General features: G+C 44.5%; 1 protein-coding gene across 6 annotated transcripts in view; it reads right to left on the reverse strand.

The window, feature by feature from the left end:
* Slc22a23 (solute carrier family 22 member 23) overlaps positions 1 to 21,661 on the reverse strand; it is a 174,017-nt gene that overhangs the window by 114,596 nt on the left and 37,760 nt on the right. For 5 of the 6 annotated variants that reach the window (XR_013051552.1, XR_013051553.1, XM_076573158.1 and 2 more), the window contains one exon: positions 15,779 to 15,933. Coding sequence is in view for 4 of the 6 variants with exons in the window: in XM_076573158.1 (XP_076429273.1) it covers positions 15,779 to 15,933 (155 nt within the window). In the remaining 2 variants the exon portion in view is untranslated. Of the gene's footprint in view, positions 1 to 15,777; positions 15,934 to 21,661 lie in introns of those variants that run through there. The other variant, XM_076573160.1, reaches the window with a different exon arrangement.

Raw genomic sequence — 21,661 nt, forward strand, 5'->3', positions numbered from 1 at the left:
CAGAGCAAGATCTAGGACAGACACCAAAACTACACAGAGAAACCCTGTCTCCAAAAACAAAACAAAACAAAACAAAACAAAACAAAACAAAACAAAACAAAACCACTTACTGCTCTTCCAGAGTTCTTAGCTTAGTTCCCCAGCAGGTAGTTCACAACGCCTCTGTGGATATCTACACACACCCACACACACTCAACACAAATATATATGAAACTCACAGATATATGAAAAAACTAAATGGTGATTCCAAAGAAGACCAACTTGTTGGCGATAAAATGCCAAGAGGATAATGGCTTTGGTAAGTATCATTTAAGCAAAATATGGGCTAGGGCTATCACCTGCTCTGAAGATGAATTACTGGACTGAACTTGTTAAGATGCACAAATGCCAACTGCTTCACAGCAGCCCATGAGACAAGAAGGTTTATCTCCTCAAACACCGACTGGAGCACAGGATTTTTCCCCTTCAAAAAGCTGACAGCAGCTTTCTACTTGTGCCAGCCACATTCCTTCCTAACCTAGACCCAGTCCCTGCTACATCTGTATATAGGCCTATGTCCTTATTGGAACTGAGGCCTGAGAATCATGGAGTAACTGGAGGATGAAGGAGAGAAGGGAATGGGTGCTGGCCAAGTCATGTGATGACTAATGAGGCTGAGGGAGGCAGGATCCAGGAGAAGGTGTGGGCCCCTGAGGTGGGCTGGATACCAGGATGCTGGCTTTGGAGTTGGGAGAGGACGAGGGCCATCTGTGTGTGATTTTTGTTTATTCATTTTGAGATACGGTTTCACTATGCAACCCAAGTTGGCTTGAGCGCACAGCCCTCTTGCCTCAGCCTTCTGAATGCTGAATTATAAATGCATGCCACTGTGGGTATGTATGTTCTTGAACAAGAGTTCTTAAATTGTACTCTCATGTTAGTGAAAATCTTAGACTAGGTTAACAAAGGTGTGTTCAAGGTTCTCCAGATGAGATGCCTGAAGTTCAATGTTGAACAGCATTTCAGAAACAGCCAGTTTGATACCATGTCTCAAAAATAAACAAAGGAACAAACAAAAAACAAGTAAGTAAGAAAACAACAACAGGGGCTGGCTCAGTGGGTAAGAGCCCTGGTTGTTCTTCCAGATGACCCGGGTTCAATTCCCAGCACCCACATGGCAGCTCACAACTGTCTGTAACTATACTTCCAGGGGATCCAACACCCTCAGGGAGACATGAATTCAGACTAAACACCAATGCACATAAAATAAAATTAAATGAAATCTTAAAAAAGAAAAAAAAACAAAACAAAAAGAAAGCAACAACAGCGCAAAAACAAAAGAACAAAACAAAAATTCTGAGGCCACTTATGCGCGCCATTTGGACCTCGGCTCACCAAAGGCCAAATGTCATCATGACTGGCTACACAACTGCAGGTTAGATGGAGGTGTGATAAAAGTCACACGGGAACTGAGACCACACACATGCAGGATGGCACAGGCCTGAGGAACACCACGGCAGCCAGATGTCAGGTCAAGGACTGATACAAGCACTCCAACCATCTACCTCCATTAAGGACATCTTCGTTAGCAGGAAGAATAACAGGGAATGGGCAATAATAATGTCCCCAGGTTCTATTACAGCCATACATGATTTAAATGTCTACTTAGTGAATCCTTTAAGTTGCAAATCTAACTGCCTTTCCTGAGATGGAGTAGACCTCTCACTCTAACAGAAAGATGCCAAACTTATTTACCAAAGAGCCAACTCTCACCTCCCCTGGATTCCATCTACCTCAAGAGCCCAAGCCGCTTACAATCTTCTTTATATAAAGGCAACAGTGGCTGAACAAAATGGAGTCAGGGAAGACAGGGTCAGAAACTCCAGATCACAGTAGGGCTTCTGCACAGTTACCCTCTATTATGTAAAATAGATGAGTGTGGAGCCGGGCTGGAGTTAAAGGGCCCTCAGTTCACCCATGCCCCACCCCAACAACCTGCCTTCTGTTTGGAGGGAGTTCTGAGCCCTTTCCCAGAACCAACACAAAGCAAATACCAAGAATGACAGGATTTCAAAAGGCCCAGGTTGGAGAAACACAGCACTGTTGGTCTCTCAAACAACACCAGAGTAAGCTTCCCTTGGTCACAAAAGCACCCTTTGCTACAGGAATCATCAAAGGCTCCGCAGAGGGGAAATGAAAACACAGCTCCAAGCACAGAGCCCCGATTTTCCTGCCCTTGTGTTCCATGAAGGCAGTTCAAAGGCCCTGCCCGCCTGGGCCTCTGAGCGGCTCACTCCATCACACTGAGGCAGGATAAAAAAGGAATTTATGGGGACGTATGTGGGAAGGGAAAGGGACTCCTCTTCTCAAAATCTGATTAAACCTTTTTTTTTTTTTCAGTTGAGAAGTCCAGCAAAATTAACAAAATGTACTGCAAAGGTTGCTGACATAGTTAATATTACTTTCACATATAGATAAGAAAAGTTAAAGTAACGGTGAACCAAGATTAAGGCCTGAGTATATATGAGCTTGGGTAGAGCCTCAGTCCTTTCCCCTGAAGTCTATGGACCTCAAACAGAGCTGTTTACAAGGAGCTTCTTCCACCTTCCTGCATCCTTATCAACTGTAGTCCCGTTGGGCGCCCCCACCAGGAACCCAGTGATGAGGTAGGAACTTCAGACCTAACCAAGATCTTATATTTGGCTATTGATAAAACAAGGAGCTGGACTCTCTGAGAAGTCTACCCCAAACTGTTGGATATGCCTTTCCTTTTTCTGAGTGCCTCTTTTTTGCTTATGCTAGGGCTTGGGCCTATATGAAGATATTTTTAATAAAATCTCCAACTCGGCTTTATAAACTGGCTAGTTCTGAAATTCTTTTTGGCATCAAAGTTAACAATCTTGATTCAGTCTGCATCAACCTTCCTAAAACTTCAAGCTACTGAGGGTGGTGGTGTGGAGTTGTGGGTATTCCCTCCACCACTGAAAACATGGAGCATCAGGAGCCAGATGCATCCCTGCCCTTCCTTCTCAGACGCCTCCATGCTGCTGTGATGGAGGTTGGTTGGTGTGGCTTTAAAACTGACCGTAGCCCAGGTCTGATGCTCCAGTAAAGAGATTCACCAGAAAGGTGTAGGTGCTGGAGCCTGGGCCAGTAGGAGGTACGAACAACCCAAGGAAGGCCGGCCTGCCTACTAGGAAGCTGGGAGAATTCTAGCAAGAAGGGCTGATTCTGTTCCCACAACCCAGGCAAGAGGCAGAAAATCGTCCCTGCTCAGCCTTGGCACACGTGGCCCTTACAGGCTGGGATGCTGGGCTGGGACTTGTTCATGCAGAGGGGACAGCACACATTTCATGTCATTTCATTCCAGATGTTTGTTGGATCTGGCATGCTCTTAGACCAGCGATTGGAGGGTGGCTTCTGAACATCTTTCCCCTGAAGCCGTACTTTGAAAATACAAACAGAGCAAGCCTGGTGCTGCTTAAGGAAGACTCCCTTCGGCAGCTTTTCCAGAGCAGGGATCGACACTCCCACTGGCCACTTTACAGGCAGTACCCACTATCATCCCTTCAACAAAGTCAGGCAAAGAACACTTGAGGTCAAAGCATAGCCAGCAGTTGCCTTAAAAATAAGGCACACTTTTTTTTTATGAGTTAATATTTTAAAAATATAGAAAAGGAAGTGGGGCATGGTGGTGCATCCCTGTCATCCCAGCCCTGCAGAGGTTGAGGCTGGAGGATACTACCCATCCTGCGCTACAGAGCAAGATCCTGTCTCTAAAAGTGTACACAACACACACACACACACACACACACACACACACACACACACACACACACACACACACACGCTGGTAGGGGTTGGAAGGAGGCTAGGGATATAGCCCAGTGGTACAGCACTGGTCTGATAGGCCTAAAGCCCTGGGTTCCATTCCTAGTATCAGAAAAACAATAAAATATGGAGAAAATGGACGACTGACATATTTACACCACTAGTAATTTAGAGGCTGTTCTGAGTCTAGGTAAACTTAAAAGTGGCCACTTCCACTCTTTCTTTAATACTTTTTATGGGTTGCTCTATTATGGTGGTCTGAGAGAAGAGAGAAGAGACCCCAGGTCTTCCAGGATGATTGGTCCAGGAGAATTTTTCTAGACTTTTAAATGGTTAGTACAAAAAGTCACAGAACTCTGCCTGAGGCCCAGGAGAGCAATTACAAAGCAGATTCTCGACTCCTTCTCTCTGCACACCTCAGTCAGCCTACTTTGCATTGCTAGGCTGGGAACCACCCTTAGACCAAGCCTGCTGTGAGCCAAGGAAACCCCCACCCAGAGGTCCTGGTAGAAGCGGAGGGGCTGGATTTCTCCACTGAGGAATCATGCCTTCAGCAGAAGGGGGACTGTCACATTCCATCTTGTCACAGGGAACACACACACACACACACACACAAGCCAAGGCCCACAAACATCTCTCTGGAACTTTGTGGCTTTATCCTTCCTGCCATCTGCATAATCTCTTGGAGGCGGGAAACTGACTCAAAGTCATACAGGAGAAATTCATTCAAGACAACTAGAAAGTAGTGGGGTCAGCTTACGGTCCGCTGCTGGCTGGATCTTTACGAGCTGCTTACCTGTGGTTACGCACCTGTGTGCACAATTACAGGCATGTTGGACAGACGCAGGTGGCAATTTGTCACATATTGCCTTTCGGTGTGGACAATACAACACCAACACCACACGTGAGTGCAAAGTGCACTTCCATTATGTATCTGAATTCTCTGCATTAAAACCTGGGAATGTGCTTCAGGGACTCAAAGGAAAAATCACTATTGACATGCCTTATGATCTAGTTTTTCTATCTAATAGTAACAAACAACTGCTAATGTAAAAAATTTTTCTTCTGTACAAAGATATGGATGAGTCATATTAAATATAAATTATGATGCTTAAGAACGGTTGGAATGGTAAAACTATTGTTATACATGTTTTACAACAGCTGAAAATTATTGTAAGCTATTTAGCAAGATATATAACATAAGAACAAGACAGTATTTTGAGACTAACATGAATTAAAATCTAAGTTGGACGTATTTCATATTAATCACTAAATTGAATTAAAGCTGCCTTTGCCACAATTACCTCCGATCTACTAGGCAGTTATTGCTTCATCCAAAGGACACTGTTCCATGTCTTGCATCATTTGACAACATGTTGCCCACTCCTTGGCTCCCTGTTTACCAGCTTATCTCAGTCACCAATAACCATTTAGGCCATTCCTTCCTGTCTTGCTCAACTGGTTCTTCCGCCTGCACCCATTACTCTTCCACACTGATCCCTCTGATCTCTGCTCTCTCAGTAGCCGCTGTCAGTGGCTACTTTATGCTGAGGACCCACAGACCTGATTCCACAAGATTCTGAACTGTGGATCATTAAAGCAAAGCTGGAAGATGCCCTTAAGGGACCACTGACTCAGCTTCCTAAAACAGAAGTAACCAGACCCTTCTCACACCTTATGGAGGAAGGGAAGGGTCCATAGCTTCAAATCTGAAGGACTTGGAATCAAAAGCACTGACTGAATCCCTCACTTACATTTGGAAGGGGGAAAATCGCATCTATCCAGGTGCAAGCAGTTGCCTGGTCATCTTTCTGTGCTCTCCTCATCTTCAGTTCATTGGCTGTGGTCCTCCCTTGCCCACAGCCCTGGCCTTTATTCAGGCTCTTCCTTACATAGATGCAGCACCAGCCTCCCAGCTCCCAGCGTGGCCTGCCAGGTTGGCCTATTTACAACTGCAGCCTGAGTGTTTCCCTCCAAAACAAACATGTAAAAAGCTACCCTCTCTGGCTTGGGCTCCTTCATTGGCTTGCTACTATCCTAAGGTCACGGAGGACAGAACTTTTGTGTGCTGTCCTTTTTTTGTGCTCCTCCTCAGGTTCTACTGGTCATGATTTGAATTCCAGACAGGTCCTAAGGACCTACAGCATCCAAAATGGAGTGGGCTCCAGCTCAATCCTAATGACCCACAGTGCCCAGAAGGCACTAGGCTCCTCTGGTCTATGAGAACCCTCATCAGATAATGAACTTCTTTCCGATGCTAATGCCGCCAGTCCTATCAGAGTGCACCCCATCCTCACTTCATGAACTCTCAGTGTCCTGGGAGGCAGGACGATGTGTGCCTCTGCAACTTCGGAGCCTGACGGTGCCCAGGGTTTAACACATGCCCAAATTGACAAATCACTACTTTCCTGACCCTCCAATGTTTAACAAGTGAATGAATAAAGGAAGATGTAGTTCTTATGTGAGCCACCAAAAAAATAAAAAATAAAGTATTGTTTGGAACGGAACAAATCTGGCATGGCACAGTGGTTTGGACAGGAGTCACTGGCAGCACAGTTCTACGGCTCTATATAACTTAAGGCATGTTTTCCTCTCTGTTCTCTGGTAAGCCTATGGCTTTCTTTCATTAGCAGTGGACCTTGGCAAACCAGACATGGTCTCCCTTCCCCCATATACGTTTGGAGGTTCTCAAGGAGCCTGGAACATTTTATTTGCTTTCAACGTGATTGAGTGATTTCATTATTTTATTTTCATTCAAGAGTGGAGAAAAAAGGATGGGGGGTAGGAAGGGAGTCCATTGCATACTGCTTGCTTACAGTCCTGAACTCCCTCTAGGAATTCCAGCCTCCAGCTGGGTGTCCCACCCTGTCTTCCCCGGTGAAACCGGGACTCCTGGAGGTTCTAACAGGATTCCCAGGATTTTCTGTCAGGCTGAACCAGTAAATGTGGAGTGAGAAAGGCCGTGCAGGCGGGGCAAGTGAGGCCAAGCTGTGGGTAGGGAGGAGGCAAGCGCTTAGGCCATAGGAAAGGCAAACTGTTAACCGTTAATCCTACCCCATCCCTTCACCTCTTCCTAGCCAGCCTGGCCTTTGTAGCCACTCCATGTGACATCCACCAGGGTAGGATGGAATTCCACCAATGTTAATGATTGAGTTTAGGATTTTAAGGTTGTGAAATTCTAAAATTGGAAGGATTTCTCTGTGTTTTTGTTCTTCCTTGTTTTTTTTTTTTTTTTTCATTTACTCCCAGGAATGGATCCATATTTTGGACACATTTGAAAACCCATCCCCTAACTCCAGAGAAAGGAATTGGAAGCTGATGAATTTAAGCTATGTATCGTGGTCGCAGTCATCCGAGGGACTCAAGCCACAGCTCAGATCTCTTAATTTCCAGATCATGCTAAGGATTCTTCTGCTGGATAGACAGTTTTGCTTCCAAGTATGCAGGCAGCATTAGATTTCCAGCATGACTAAACCTAGCCCATGAGGAAGCATGGAATCTAATAATCTCTTTTTACTCTGTGGCGAATACAGCTAAGCCCTATCGTTTCAAAGCTCAAAATATTTGCCGCTTTTTTCCCCTCTGATTTTTGAGATATGTCTATCCTTACCAAATTCAAAAGCCCCTAATAAACAAGCACTTTAAAATCTATCTACACATTTAAGCAGCTGGTGTGTGTTTTTGTCTCCTAACTTCTGCAAAGATGAGGTGTTTGGTTCTCTGGGAGGTTTTGTGTTTCCATTTTTAGCATGCAGAAGACATATCACATCTGTACATGCTCTACAGGCATTCACGAATAATTTTTGTTTGAAGGACTGATATACTTTAAAAAAAAGTAGTCCTGGGTGGCAAAGTATGGCTCCCTGCTAGACAGCTCATCCCCATTCCCCTCTGACTGGTCCCCACAGCATCCTGTCCACACAGGGACTTCATCCCCAGCCATTTCTATTCCCACTTGCCTCCCCAGGATGACATGAGGCGCTCTGATGCTCAGAGACAGGTCAGAGGGAAGATTTAAGGCAAGTGCTCCAGTTTAATTTCTTTTTTTAGTTTTTTTGAGACATTTTTATAGCCCAGGGTAGCCACGAATTCACTCTGCAGTTCAGGTTAGCCTTGAACTCTTGGCAATCCTCCTATCTCAACCTCCTACAAATACTGTGATTACAGGCAGTACCCACCATACCCACCTCCATTCTCTTTTTGCTTATAAATTTATTGCATTGCTTTGCTTTTCACAATGAATCTGCAGGATTAGTAAATGATTGGTGGAGGGCCTTTAATCTGTGGATTCTCTGATCATGCCAAGTTGAACTAGAGAAACAAATAAAAATGGGTATGTGTGTTTGTGTGGTATTGAGGTACACATGCCTTTGCATATGTGGTAAGCACAGGAAGAAGCTTGATGTCCTGCACTATCACCCATTATCTCTTCCCTTAAGACACAGTCTCTCAAAGAATCTATCCTAAGCTGCTGGCCAGCAAGTCTCAGAGCCCCTCCTGTCTCTATCCTCTATGGCTCTGAGATTACAGCTACATGCAGCCATGCCTGACTTTTAAAAGATTATTTATGCTTTATTTTATATGTATGAGTATTTGACTATGTGTGTGTATGAGTGTGTGTGTGTGTGTGTGTGTGTGTGTGTGTGTGTGTGTGTGTGTGCCACATGTGTGTCTAGTGCTTGCAGAGGCCAGAGGCTTTGGGTTTGCTGAGAGTGGATTTGCAGACAGTGGTGAGCTGCCATGTGGGTTCTGGAAACCAAATTCAGGTCCTCTACAAGAGGGATAAGTGCTCTTAACCTCTGAGCCATTGCTCCAGCACCTCCTCCAATGTTTTATATGGGTGCTGGGGATTTGAACATCGGTCCTCATGCTTGTACAGGTTTTCTTACTCAAGAAAAAAAGTCCAGTTAAAATAATATGGCTTGTCAAAGTCCTGTGGCAAACTCTGACTCATTCCTTGATGGAAAAGTCCCTGTTAGCAGAGCTGGCCCACAGGGGACCAGGATTACAGCCCAGAAAGATGTACTACAGGAAGAACCAGGCATCTGAGATGGAAGAGGATAGGGCCAAAAAGAGACCCACCAAGCACACATTCTCATGGAACTTGCCTCCCCCAAATGCAAGGCAAATGTTTGCACTCCAGATGCAGTCAACTACTTTCTCAACAGGCCATCTCCATCTCTTCATCCCACAGCTCAACCATCGCCATCTCTTCATCCCACAGCTCAACCATCTCCATCTCTTCATCCCACAGCTCAACCATCTCCATCTCTCATCCCACAGCTCAACCATCTCCATCTCTTCATCCCACAGCTCAACCATCTCCATCTCTCATCCCACAGCTCAACCATCTCCATCTCTTCATCCCACAGCTCAACCATCTCCATCCCTTCATTCCACAGCTCAACCATCTCCAGCTCTTCATTCCACAGCTCAACCATCTCCATCTTTTCCTTCCACAGCTCAACCATCTCCATCTCTTCCTTCCACAGCTCAACCATCTCCATCTCTTCCTTCCACAGCTCAACCATCTCCATCTCTTCCTTCCACAGCTCAACCACCTCCATCTCTTCATTCCACAGCTCAACCATCTCCATCTCTTCATTCCACAGCTCAACCATCTCCATCTCTTCATTCCACAGCTCAACCATCCCCATCTCTTCATTCCACAGCTCAACCATCTCCATCTCTTCATTCCACAGCTCAACCATCTCCATCTCTTCCTTCCACAGCTCAAGCATCTCCATCTCTTCCTTCCACAGCTCAACCACCTCCATCTCTTCATTCCACAGCTCAACCATCTCCATCTCTTCCTTCCACAGCTCAACCACCTCCATCTCTTCATTCCACAGCTCAACCATCTCCATCTCTTCATTCCACAGCTCAACCATCTCCATCTCTTCATTCTACAGCTCAACCATCCCCATCTCTTCCTTCCACAGCTCAACCATCTCCATCTCTTCATTCCACAGCTCAACCATCTCCATCTCTTCATTCCACATGTCTGCCGCTCACTACACAGAGCCATTTGGTGCAGTCATTCAAGTAAAAAGAAAAAAAAGTACAGCAATCCCGTTGAGTGAAGTAAGTCCCTACATTTTCAGCAACACAGACAAATACAGACAATAATACAAAATGCAGGACTTCCGAAGAATATACAAGCATAAAAATGCATAGTATAGTAAGAATACAAGTATCATTCTGCCCCATGGATTAGAAAGCATTCAACCTTTCCTTGGGAGTTTAAACTCATTAGGGTCATGTCAGGGCAAAAGAGCAACACCCACCTAGAGCAAACCCCAGATTCTTTTCTAGTCTCTTTAGCAATTAAATCGAGACTCAGACTCTAATTTTGCAATGTTATCAGTAACTTAGGCACCTTACAATTTCTGGCCATTCTTTGATGATATGTAAATGCATTCAATTGGTTAGGCTGCCTAGGCTCAAGGAGAGTTATTATAATGAGAATCCCTGTGAGAGAATTTCTCAAAAAAATTATCATTGTTAGTAAAAAAAAAAAAAAGTTACTTGTTAACATTCACTTGACCATCTCCAGGCAAGGTCTCTCCTAGCAAAAGGTAACAAACTCATTGTTTCAAATCAGAAAAGCAGAATTCTGGGAAGGGGAAGCTTTAATGACCAGAGATACTAAAAAAAGGTACTTATGGTAATATGACCAAATGGTCAGCCCTGAAAAATTATATACAATTAACATCATACAGACTGGGCAAGTTATGTAAGGGAATACACACACACACACACACACACACACATACACACACACACACACACATTTACATATATACATACATACATACATATATGCATGTAACAATTTATGAAAACAGAGGCCAAGAATTTGAAAAATAGTAAGGAAAGATATGAGGGTTTGGAGGGAAGAAAGGGAACGGGGGAGGGAAGAAGGGAAATGAGAAGAAAGGGAAGGGGGAAATAAAAGACATAATAAAAAAAGTTAAAACACAGAAATAAATAAATTGGGGACAGTGTTTTTAAAAATGGGCCAGGGGTGTCGCTCAATAGTAGCCCTTTTTGCCTGAAGGTGCAGGGTCCTGAATCCCATCCCTGGTACTGCAAAAAACAAGCAAACCAACAAATAAACAAAAACAAAAAACCCTACTACATCCAACATCCAATCAACTGAGAATATAAAACAAAGCAATACTCTTGACTATTATTATTATTATTATTATTATTATTATTATTATTATTATCTCATTTAAAAGGGGACCTGTCCCACTATGCTGCCTAGGCTGGCTTCAGACCTCTGGTCACAAGCCACCCTCCTAACTCAGCTTCCTGAGTATCTGGAGCTACAGTAGAGAGCCTTGCTTTGAAGACAGATGCATCTTAAACAGTGCTGATTACCTGGCCTGCGACACTATGATCTTAGTTGGGAATGAGGGTCAGACTACAATCACTCACAGCTGCTTATATAACCATTTCTCTAGCCTTTGATAAAACGATGTTCATAAAGAGATGGGGAGATGTGATTTATAGCTCTTGTCTTTGTCTCTCACAACTATATCGAGTGTTCCACCATGTGTGAGTGGGTATGTGTGAATGCAAACACGCTCATATTCACAGGTTTAAAAAAAAAGAAAATCCACCCTCCAACGTAGCCTTGTGTTTAAGTGCCTGTGTGCCTCACAATGGTCTCAGTGGCTGGCAGCCACCGCTGCCTGGTCCTGCGCAGACCTGGCCTGTTCAATTGCTGCAGTTCAAATCCTCCGGAAGACCAAGATAATCTCTATTTGATGTCTTAATTATACAACCACTTATCTGGTTGGCAACTTAAAAAAAACAAAAGTTTAAAAGGTAGAATATTTAACCACAGTGTACCTTAGAACAAGATCCAAAGCAGAAAAAAACAAAAACCTTAAGCAGTCTTGCGAATAAAGCAGAAAATATTCGTATTTCTTCTTTCTTTCTTTTTTTCTTTTTTCTTTTTCTCAGATAGGGTTTCTCTGTGTAGCCCTGGCTGTCTTGGAACTCCCTCTGTAGACCAGGCTGGTCTCAAACTCAGAGATCCACCTGCCTCTGCCTAGGATTAACGGCTTGTGCCACCACTACCCAGTGGTAGCACTTCTTGAAATGAATAGCCTACCCTCATGGCGAACCACACAAGAAATCAAAATGGCAAAAATCATTGCTTTGCTAGTTCCATTGCCAAGCACCTGCAACATTAAAACAGAATAAAGCCCAGGTCTGTTTTGATAAAGGCCAGGCTTTCCCAACAGAGGCTAGAAGGGATATAAAAAGCTTTCCAGATGAAGGAGAAGAAAATTTGGGGACCACTAAAAATGTCACTTGCAAATAATTAATGTCCAGAAGTGTCACACTTATCTTTGGAGCTAAGAACTACTTAGCTCATGGCTTATCAGTAACTTCTCTAAGCTCAATTCACAGGTTTTACACATGTGCTTCTGTGTGTAAAAAGCTAGCAAGCTCACTAACTGGAGAGACGCAGCTCCCTGCCCCGTTGACTGACAGCACTCCTTCATGTCTTGTCACCAGCTCACGTATTTCCTCAAGCTGGCCCAGGGATGTGGAGAGCTGGGCTATCTCAGCCCAGCTACCCATGTCCACCCCGACCTCATCTGCCAAGTATGACTTTGGTTACTTTTTTTTTTTCTTTCAATTCTCCATTGTCAAAGGTGGCTTGTCTGTCATTTCTTTACAAAATCCTCCTCCTTTTCACCATTTAAATGGGTTCTCAAGCCATTGTTCACATTCTTTTGCTTCATTTTAATTGTGCTATCTGGAATAATCTATTAGCTCCTACAGGAGGCCACTGTGTAATGTTTGGATGTTTTCATTACATGTGTCATGCTGTTTGGATGTTATCCTCAACTTTAAAAAAAAAAAAAAAGTGACTCATTAAAAAAAAGTTTGATTTAATTATTTATTTGTGGGTACGTGTCTGTGTATGCAGGTAACTGTGGAGGCTAGAAGAGGGTGCTGGATTCCCTAGAGCTGGAGCAGCAGGTGGCTGGAGACTGCCTAACATGAGTGCTGGAAACTAAACTTCAGTCTTCTGAAGAGCAGTAAGCACTATTAACCACTGAGCCATCTCTCCAGCCCCGAACACAATCGTTTTCAATAGCTTATTCTACTTCAGGAAAAAAAAAAATTGGCAGGCTGCTTATACACATCTATACAATAAGATAAATCCTGAAGCCAGAGAACTGCACAAAGGAGGAACTAACCAGGGATAGTAAGATGAAGCTAAGAGAGAGGACTGGATCTAAAGCTTGTGTTGTCAGTCCAGGAAGGAACCACTTCCACCAGCGCCTGGGAGGTTCTGGACTACTAGCCCAATATGGCCCACAGTCTGCTTCAGTGGATGACGTTGTAGGACAACACAGCCACAGCCATTCATTTGCATATCATGCATATGCTTGGCTATTTTCATGTCACAGTGGCAGAGCTTAGGGGCTGCAGCGGAGACCATCTGGCCCACAATGCCTACAGTTTTTACTATCTGGCTCTTTTCAGAACAATTTGCAGGCAGCCAGGTTATATGATGCTCTTCCTAGGAGACAGAAGCAAACCTACTTCCTAGACCAAGTACGGTCCTTGTATATAGCAAGTGTCATCATCCCAGCTCCCCAAATTCTTTTCAAGCGTAATAAACACATAAATGAACATAAAATGGTTTGTCAGAAGCCCATGGCAAACTCTGACTATACACTTAGGAGAAAAGGCCCGACTAGAAGAGATGGTCCACAGGGACCTGGGATGCCAGCCCAGAGGGCTTGTACTACAGGAAGGCCCAGCCATCAGAGATGAAGGGGGCAGGGCAAGAGAGAGGTCCACCAAACACATATTCCCATGAAACTTGCTTCTCTCAAATTCAGTATAAATACATCAGTGACTTTCACAGGGTCAACGGCACAATGACGTATGTCAGCACAAGTCAGTAAGGCTGAGCAACAGCACAGTTCGGGTACCATCCACACATGGGCCAGCTTAATCCAGGAACAGACTCAGAGTGGGCAGGTGCCAGGCACATACGCAGTCTTTCCCTGCCCTCCTTCCTCAGCCTTGGCTGATGGGGCTAATGATCTGGGGTTTTCTTCTGCTGAGACACAAGTATCCTCAGCAAATTATTAGCACTTATTTTGCAAGATAAAAGGAGAGGCCATCTTTACTAGATGACAATTTCTTCTGAACTCTGCTGACTAGAGTGTGAGGTTGAGGATGTATGGTGTGCCACCTTCCTATGGTTCAGCCACTGCGCTTTGTCTACAGGTAGCCATCTCCTTCAGAGGTAGTCCATGGGAAGGACCAGGTTGCCAGGCCCCTGTGACTAAAAGACAGCTGCCTGGAGAAAAGAGCACGTTGATGACTTCAAGCATGACTTGGAGTCACTTCAGGAAACATGCCTCGGACCCGGCATACTACACAGGCCAATGGTGGGTCAGGGCCTTGGGGACACCATAGCCACGCTGAAGGTATTAAAACCCAATGCCCATATGGTCTCTTCAAAGAAAGAAAACTCCAGATGCCATCAGCTAAACCCACTGCCTTGTCACACATCTCCAAAGAACTCGGTACGACAAGTGCCCCAAAATAAAGACAAACACTATAAAAGGTGACCTATAAGAAACTATGATTCAGCTCATTGCTAGAAGGAGATAGAAGAATATGCTGTGGCCTTTCCATTTCCACTCCTTTCTTATGGTTGAAATGTTGTCATGCACTGATTGTGTTTCCAGTGGGACAGAAATTTAGGTTTATCTAAAGAAGGCTTTAATATGCAAATTGAGCCAGGTGGTGGTAGTGGCTCACACCTTTAATCCCATCACCTCCCAGGCAGAGGCAGTTGGATCTCTGTGAGTTTGAGGCCAGCCAGGGCTACACAAACAAACCTTGTCTCAAAAAAAAAAAAAAAAAAAAAAAGAAAAAAAAAAGAAAGAAAGAAAGAAAGAAAAAGAAAAAGAAAGAAAGAAAATGCAAACTGAAGAAAACTGAAGAGAATTACTCTAGAAATTACTAGCTAATTAAGACCTGACTCCTCCCTGTTATCAAAGATCAAGAAAGCCAGAACCTTATCTGCCCAGTGATCCAAAAGGTCTTTCCACAGGGTGTCCAGAAGCAAGCACAAAACTAACAAGTAAAATGTCTACAGCTTCTCCTCTTGTGGGTGTGAGGTTGTCTTCCAGAGAAATGAATACAGGTAAGTAAAACTTACCCATACGTGACAGCAGAGATCATATGGGAAACAAATATGGCAGAGCCCCTGAATGCTTTCTCCATCCTATTTCAAGCACAGGAAGCATGCACAGGCCCAGCCCCAGGTGCTTCGAGCCCCAAGAGCAGAGGCTGAGTGGATGGGAAAACCCTACAGCCTTGGAGGAAGCTGCAACCTAAGAGGCCATAGTCCTTTAATGTCACCCACTTAGGGGACAGTGTGTCAGCTCCATCCTGTTTCAAAAGAGCAAACACTACCAAGTCTTGCCACCTAATGTTCCAGTACTAAAGCTTGACAGTTCAAATCCAGACCACCTACGGTCACATCAAAAGGATGTTAAAAATGTGGATTTTGTATGACCTCAAAGTAGAGGAAAAGAAGAAAAGATCTCAAGGAGTCCAGGATAGCATAGTTCATCTCAAGTGCAGTCCACATAGAATTGTTCTTCAGTATGCACTGCTAGATCCAGGACTGGGGTACCCAACGGTGCATTCTGAAGTGCACAGAAACTTCCTGAGAAATCAGCAGCCCGCATGTCAGCTTGAGCTGATTCCCACATCTCCAAATCATTACACAAACTTCCATTCTCCTTGATGCGGGCACTGAGCCCAAGCTGGAAGCCTTTTTGTAACCTCAAAGGCTTCAAAGTGTATGTGTCTCAAGTGCCACCACCCCAACAATGAGTCCAGAATCTCGCAGGCAGCAATACTGGGCTGATTTTCATAGCGACTGGTCATGACAGTTCCTACTTACGTAATGCATATAAGGTGAGGATGATTCCGGCCAGGCAAAATCCTTCAAAGAACCTGAGTGTGCTGAACATCGTCACATTCACTGACAGTGCCACAGTCAGTCCAAAGATCAGGATGAAGATGATGGAAAACAGCAGCACAGGCCGCCGACCAACCCTGCGTGGAAGAGGGGAGAAGTCAGGCATCCATGTTAAACAAGAGAGCAGTGCTCAGTGCTGAAATCCAGCATCCGGTGAGCACTCAGTACATGTTGAAGGAGTCAGCACTAAGTGTCTTCATACTACCTATACCCACTTCCTAGATCACGGCTTACTCCCTTGGGATACAGGCCTCTTGTAGGACATTAAGCCCCATCCTCTCTGGAACTGAGAGGGCATTGCTCAAACAGCTACTAGGAGGGAGAATTATGATGTGGCCCTGATTGCTGCTGCTGAGTCTATCTCTGTGTATAAACAGGGACAACTCAAGGCAAGAGAACAAAATCAATAATAATTCCCCAAACACAAACCTTGACACACCCAGCATAAAATGTCTTGAAAAACTGTTGACCTTTGGAACTGGCCCAAAAGTCAACACAGACATGGAGGGAAGGCTTTACTTCTATTCTCCAGTTGTTACCTTGGTGGGGGGAGGGGTATCTTGTTTCATAGGCAGCCTATAGGTCCAGGGTTGGGCCAGCTGCAATTTGCTTCAGCTACATGACAACATGTAATTCTAAAGGGACCAGAGGGATCACACATTAAGCCTAGACACTTTGGACTGTAAATAAATGCTCTGATGTCTTAAAGTAGAACCTGCAGGAAAGGGCAGTGGCATACTGAGTCCACAAACCACACACAGAGCTGAGCTGATCGCTGCATGATCAGTGGCCACTATGGGACAATGTACTTGGGGGCAATCAGAGGGCAGATGGGGTAGTTCATGGACCCTGAAAAACCATGAGTTCCCTTGTCCCCGTACTAACCACTCACCTCTCTCTACTTATTACAAGTAAAACTATGGCAACAGAGCTGCAGGAAACAAATTAATATTTAACACAACTGGCTTGGACTAGAAGGATAGTTCACAGAGAAGGTGGGGGAGAGGGAAGGAAGAAAATGCAGGCCTGGTGCCCTCAACACCACGCAGGGTAGCCAAACGGCATTGGCTGTCCTGGACATTTATGACAAGTAAAAAGGGGAGAAAAAAGAGCCAAAGAAACAGACAGCAGAACGGTGGCTGCCTGGGGCTGGGTGAGAATAGAGAATGTTTACGAGCATATTTCACAGTCTCTTCAAGGACCATGGAAGTGACTTAAACTCAGAATGGGCAAAGGACCGAAGTAACTCTGTAAACACATTCAAAATCATTGAATTGGGCATGTTAAAAGGCAGGTTTATATATGTGCAAATGCTTTCCCACTTAAAGCTCATTTTAAAGATTAAAGTGCTGTTGCAAGGCCTACTCCATCTTCTATAATTTTAATTTATATAAAATATAACATAACATGTAAAAATATAAAAATATATAACACAGTAATATATAATAATTTTAAATATAAAATGTAAATATATAAAATATAACATTTACACATATGTATATTTATACTATAAATACAAAGTGCTTTCTCAGGGTCTACCCATTTCTTTTTGATTTGAGGATACGCGGCCAAGGCTATGAGTTTATAACAATGAAAAGCCTTTGTGTTTGCGCTGGGGTCACAAAGCCCTCCCAGGAAAGATCTTACCAGACGCCTTTGTCTGTACCCAATTCATTTGCAGAAGTATATTCAAAGCATGGCTCACTTGTCCACTTAAAAGGGAGGAGAGTATACAAATCTCTAATATCTATTTTTAATTCGCGGTACCTACCTCACCCTTGAATGGGGATATGGGTTCTGTTTTACTTCTTAGAGGGGCATGATGAGCCTGGCCTGAATCCCCGAGCTAAACATTTCAACTTTCAGCCTTTCAGCACTTCCTGCTATTGCTTGATATTGTCTTCCTAAGTAGCCCAGTCTGGCTAACCTAGAACCCTCTATGTAGCCCAGGTTGGACTGAAACTGGCAATCCTCCTACCTCCAACCTCCCCAAGTCTTCCAATCTCAGGTGTATGCAGCCATACCTACTTCTTCCTGATGTTCAAACCTGTGTTTTCCTGTTTTGATTTTGTCTTAGAAATGATGCTTGATTTTTTTAATTTTCAATCTTGTAAAACATATTCTGCGTACTTCTCTTTAAATTGGTTACTTAAATCAGTAAACCACTCCTATCAATCCTTAGGGGCTGTGGGGGCACGAGTAGCCTCTGAAGTCAGAACAAACACCTTGGTTTTGCATCCAGGCTGGTAGTACATCATTCCTGAGCTGTGATCTTGGGAAAGTCCATACTTTCTCCACTGGTGTCTTCTAGGGAGTTTGTATAGAAATGCGCCAGCAACTCAACAACCGTTCACTACATCACTACACGCTAGTTACAAGCCTCATGTGAGCTGGTTCCCCAGAGTGGGAGCACAGGTGAGGGACAGCAGAGGCCTTTATCTTTTCGGATCTTCAAAGATGTGCCTATCTAAATTCTCAGAATCTATCTTTTTTTTTTTTTTTTTTTTTTTTTAAACTTTCAGGGCAAGAGGGACTCTGAAAATGGGATTGCAGCTAAGGACCTCAAATGAAGTGATTTTCCAAGGAGGGTAGCATGAAAGAACTTGACTCCATTTTACTGGTTCTGAAGATGGAGGATGGGCCCATGAACCCAGAACACAGGTGGCTACTAGGGGCTAGAAAAGACAAGGAAACGACTGTCCCCTGAGCCTCCAGGAAGGAGCTCTGCCCTGGTGGTGTCCTGGTTTCATCCCAGTGACACCCATCTTGTGAACTGTATGATGATTAATTTGTGTTGAAGCCACTGAGCATGTCTTAGTGACAGCAGTCACAGGGAACTGATACAGGGTCTCCGAACAGACATCCCTCGCCAATGAAGTGACTGGAAGAGATTTTGAATTAAAATCAGGGATTGTTTATAAAAGATGGGGCAAGCTGGCAGAGAAGCTGTAGGACAATATATCCACTTTGAAGTTTCTATCAGCGGGGCTGGGAGGCTGGGACGCTGGAACCAGATAGTCAGGCATGGAACCAGTTAGAGGCACTATGTAGAGGGGACCCGGTTGGTGCTCCTTGCAGCTCTGCAGAGGCCAATGCCTGAGCAGTCCCTTATTTCAGCTCTTCTATATCCCCAACAATGCTTTCATTCCACCACTGCTGTTATAAACACAGGCCATCCTGCAGCTGAGCCCTGTCCTGAGTGTCTCACACACAGCTCAACTAAGCTATTCTCTAAACAAAAATCTGGGTTGAAAATGAAGCTCGTTTTCTCTTTCAAAAAATATTTTATTACTTCAAATATTTGTGTGTGTGTATGTGTGTATGTGTGTGTGTGTGTGTGTGTGTGTGTGTGTGTGTGTGTGTGTGTGTGTGTGTAGTGTGATTTGTTGGGGTCGGAGGAGGATGTCAGATACTCTCCTCTACCATTCTCTGCTGTATTCCCTTGTAACAGGGTCCTTCGATGTCTTAGAGTTTCTGTAGCTGTGATGAAACACCATGACCAAAGAAACTTGGGGAGGAAAGGGTTTTTTCAGTTTATGCTTCTCCATCATTGTTCATCATGGAAGGAAGTCAGGACAGGAACTTAAGCAGGGCAGGGACCTGAAGGCAGGAGCTGATGCAGAAGCCTTGGAGGAGTGCTACTTACTGGCTTGCTTTCTTATAGAACCCAGGAGCTCCAGCCCAGGGATGGTACCACCCACAATAAGAAGGACCCTCCAACAGCAATCACTAATTAAAAAAAAATGTTCTACAAGTTTGCTGACAGCCCAATCTTATGAAGACATTTTCTCCATTGAGGCTCCCTCCTCTCTGATGACTCCAGCCTGTGTCAAGTTGACATAAATCCAGCCAGTATACTCTCTTAACTTGCGAATAGGCCAGAAGCCAGCAAGCCAACCAAATCCTCCTGTGTCTGTTTCAATAGCTCTGGGATTAGGTGCATGTAGCCATGCCCAGCTTTTTACATGGGTGCTGGGGATTCAAACTCAGGTCCTCACGCTTGTGCAGCAAGTGTTCTCACTGACTGATCCACCTCCGCATCTCTACAACTCTTTAAGGAAAGCACCTAAATGTCTGCAGATGCTGACTGTAATTTTAGAAAGCTTACTCTATGACTTGATCAACTTCCTCATGCAGCCCTGACCCTGCTGTGAGATGCAGAGTTCCCTCAAATGGGGTGATTTCTTTTAAGGCAAGGCTTAAGCAGAGAGTAAACACACACACACACACCCCACCCCACCCCCGCAAAGGTAGGAGAGTTGTGAAGAACAAAATTTCCCTGAAACAGAAGGTCATTCAAACTCTCCCAAAGCTAGTGCTCAAACATGTGTGATGACTCCCTAGGACATCCCTGCTTGCTTGGCCAACCTAGCCCCCCAGGAAGCCACTGCAGAGAACTGGGTTTGTGCCATCAGACTCTAGGCACTCTGAGAAAGATCCAGACAGACTCTTAAGTCTTTTGTGCCCATACCCAGGCCTGGAGTGTGATCAGGGAGGCCACTGGGTATGCATGTGCAAGAAAAAGCCTGACACGGGGAACTTCCACTTCCACAGACAGATTGTTTAACAACCCCCTGCATTTCCTATTGTGTAAGTCACTTGTGGAATCAGGACACTATGAGCGCTGTCAAGTCTACATTTCTTAGAAAGGAGGGCCATGGATCCTATCGGTATACATTTCTAATTTCTGTCAGTTCTCTGGGAAGCAGTGTCTGCCAGATGAGAACAGCTCATGCTAAAAAGCTAGCAAGCCAAGCATCTGGTTAAATAAAACCTTACTTTCCACCCTCAAAAACTAGACAGCTCCTAGAACAAGACTGCACAGGTCACTGACAGTTTCATTGCTGAACACAAGAAATGTGTCCATATGAAGCCCTAGAAATGGTGAGTTAGCAGATTCTGGGCTCACAGGAAATCACATCGTATGTGCACACAAATAGACATTAGTTTGAGGAAGGAAATTTCCACCATGTAAAGTGGTCTGAGAACTCTCTATAGCCATTCCCACTGCCCTGGCTAGCTTTCTCAGTTAACCAGGATACAGAGGGTACCAGGAAAACACACACACACACACACACACACACACACACACACACACACACACACACACACAGTCTGTCCCTTGGCATTCCTGACATTCCTATGTCAACAGGCCTGAGACAGGCTGATTCACATACAAAAAAGATGATTGTAAAGGGAGTGGGATAGGAAGCAGCCACCCCACATCTCTGTCCTTGGGCAGTCCCTGACATTATACAATTGTCTTCCCTCTTGAACACAGACAGCACCACAGTGTTCTTGTGACCTGAGAATGCCTTAAACAAAAGTACCATGGCAGGCCATCAGTTCTGGGCCCTGTGGTGTGGTGTCAAGTCCTGAATGCAGCTTATTGCTCAGTGGACTTGGGGATTGACTTCAACTGCTAGGCTCTAGGTTTTCAGCAATAAACAATTAAGGCATGGGAATATCTGATACTTGCCTGGTACATAGTGATCAGTAGCAATGGGGTCTTTTTAAAAATTATTTATTTTGATTTATTCTATTTTAGGTGTTTTGTGTGCATGCATGTCTGTGCCTGCTGCTCTTAGAGTGGAGAAGAGGCTCACTCGAGAAGAGGGTGCTAGGAACGGAACCTGGGACCTCTGGGAAAGCAGCCAGTGCTCTTTACCACTGAGCCATCCATCTCTCCAGCCCCTAAGCAGCAGGTTCTAACTCATCTTCTGTCTCCTCCTGGTCCTTTTCATCACCTATTTCCTCCTGAACTACACACTTTGATCTGGAAATCCACCCCTCCTTACCCACCTA

Source organism: Peromyscus maniculatus, chromosome 5, assembly GCF_049852395.1.
Source record: "Peromyscus maniculatus bairdii isolate BWxNUB_F1_BW_parent chromosome 5, HU_Pman_BW_mat_3.1, whole genome shotgun sequence".
Taxonomy (NCBI): Eukaryota; Metazoa; Chordata; class Mammalia; order Rodentia; family Cricetidae; genus Peromyscus; species Peromyscus maniculatus.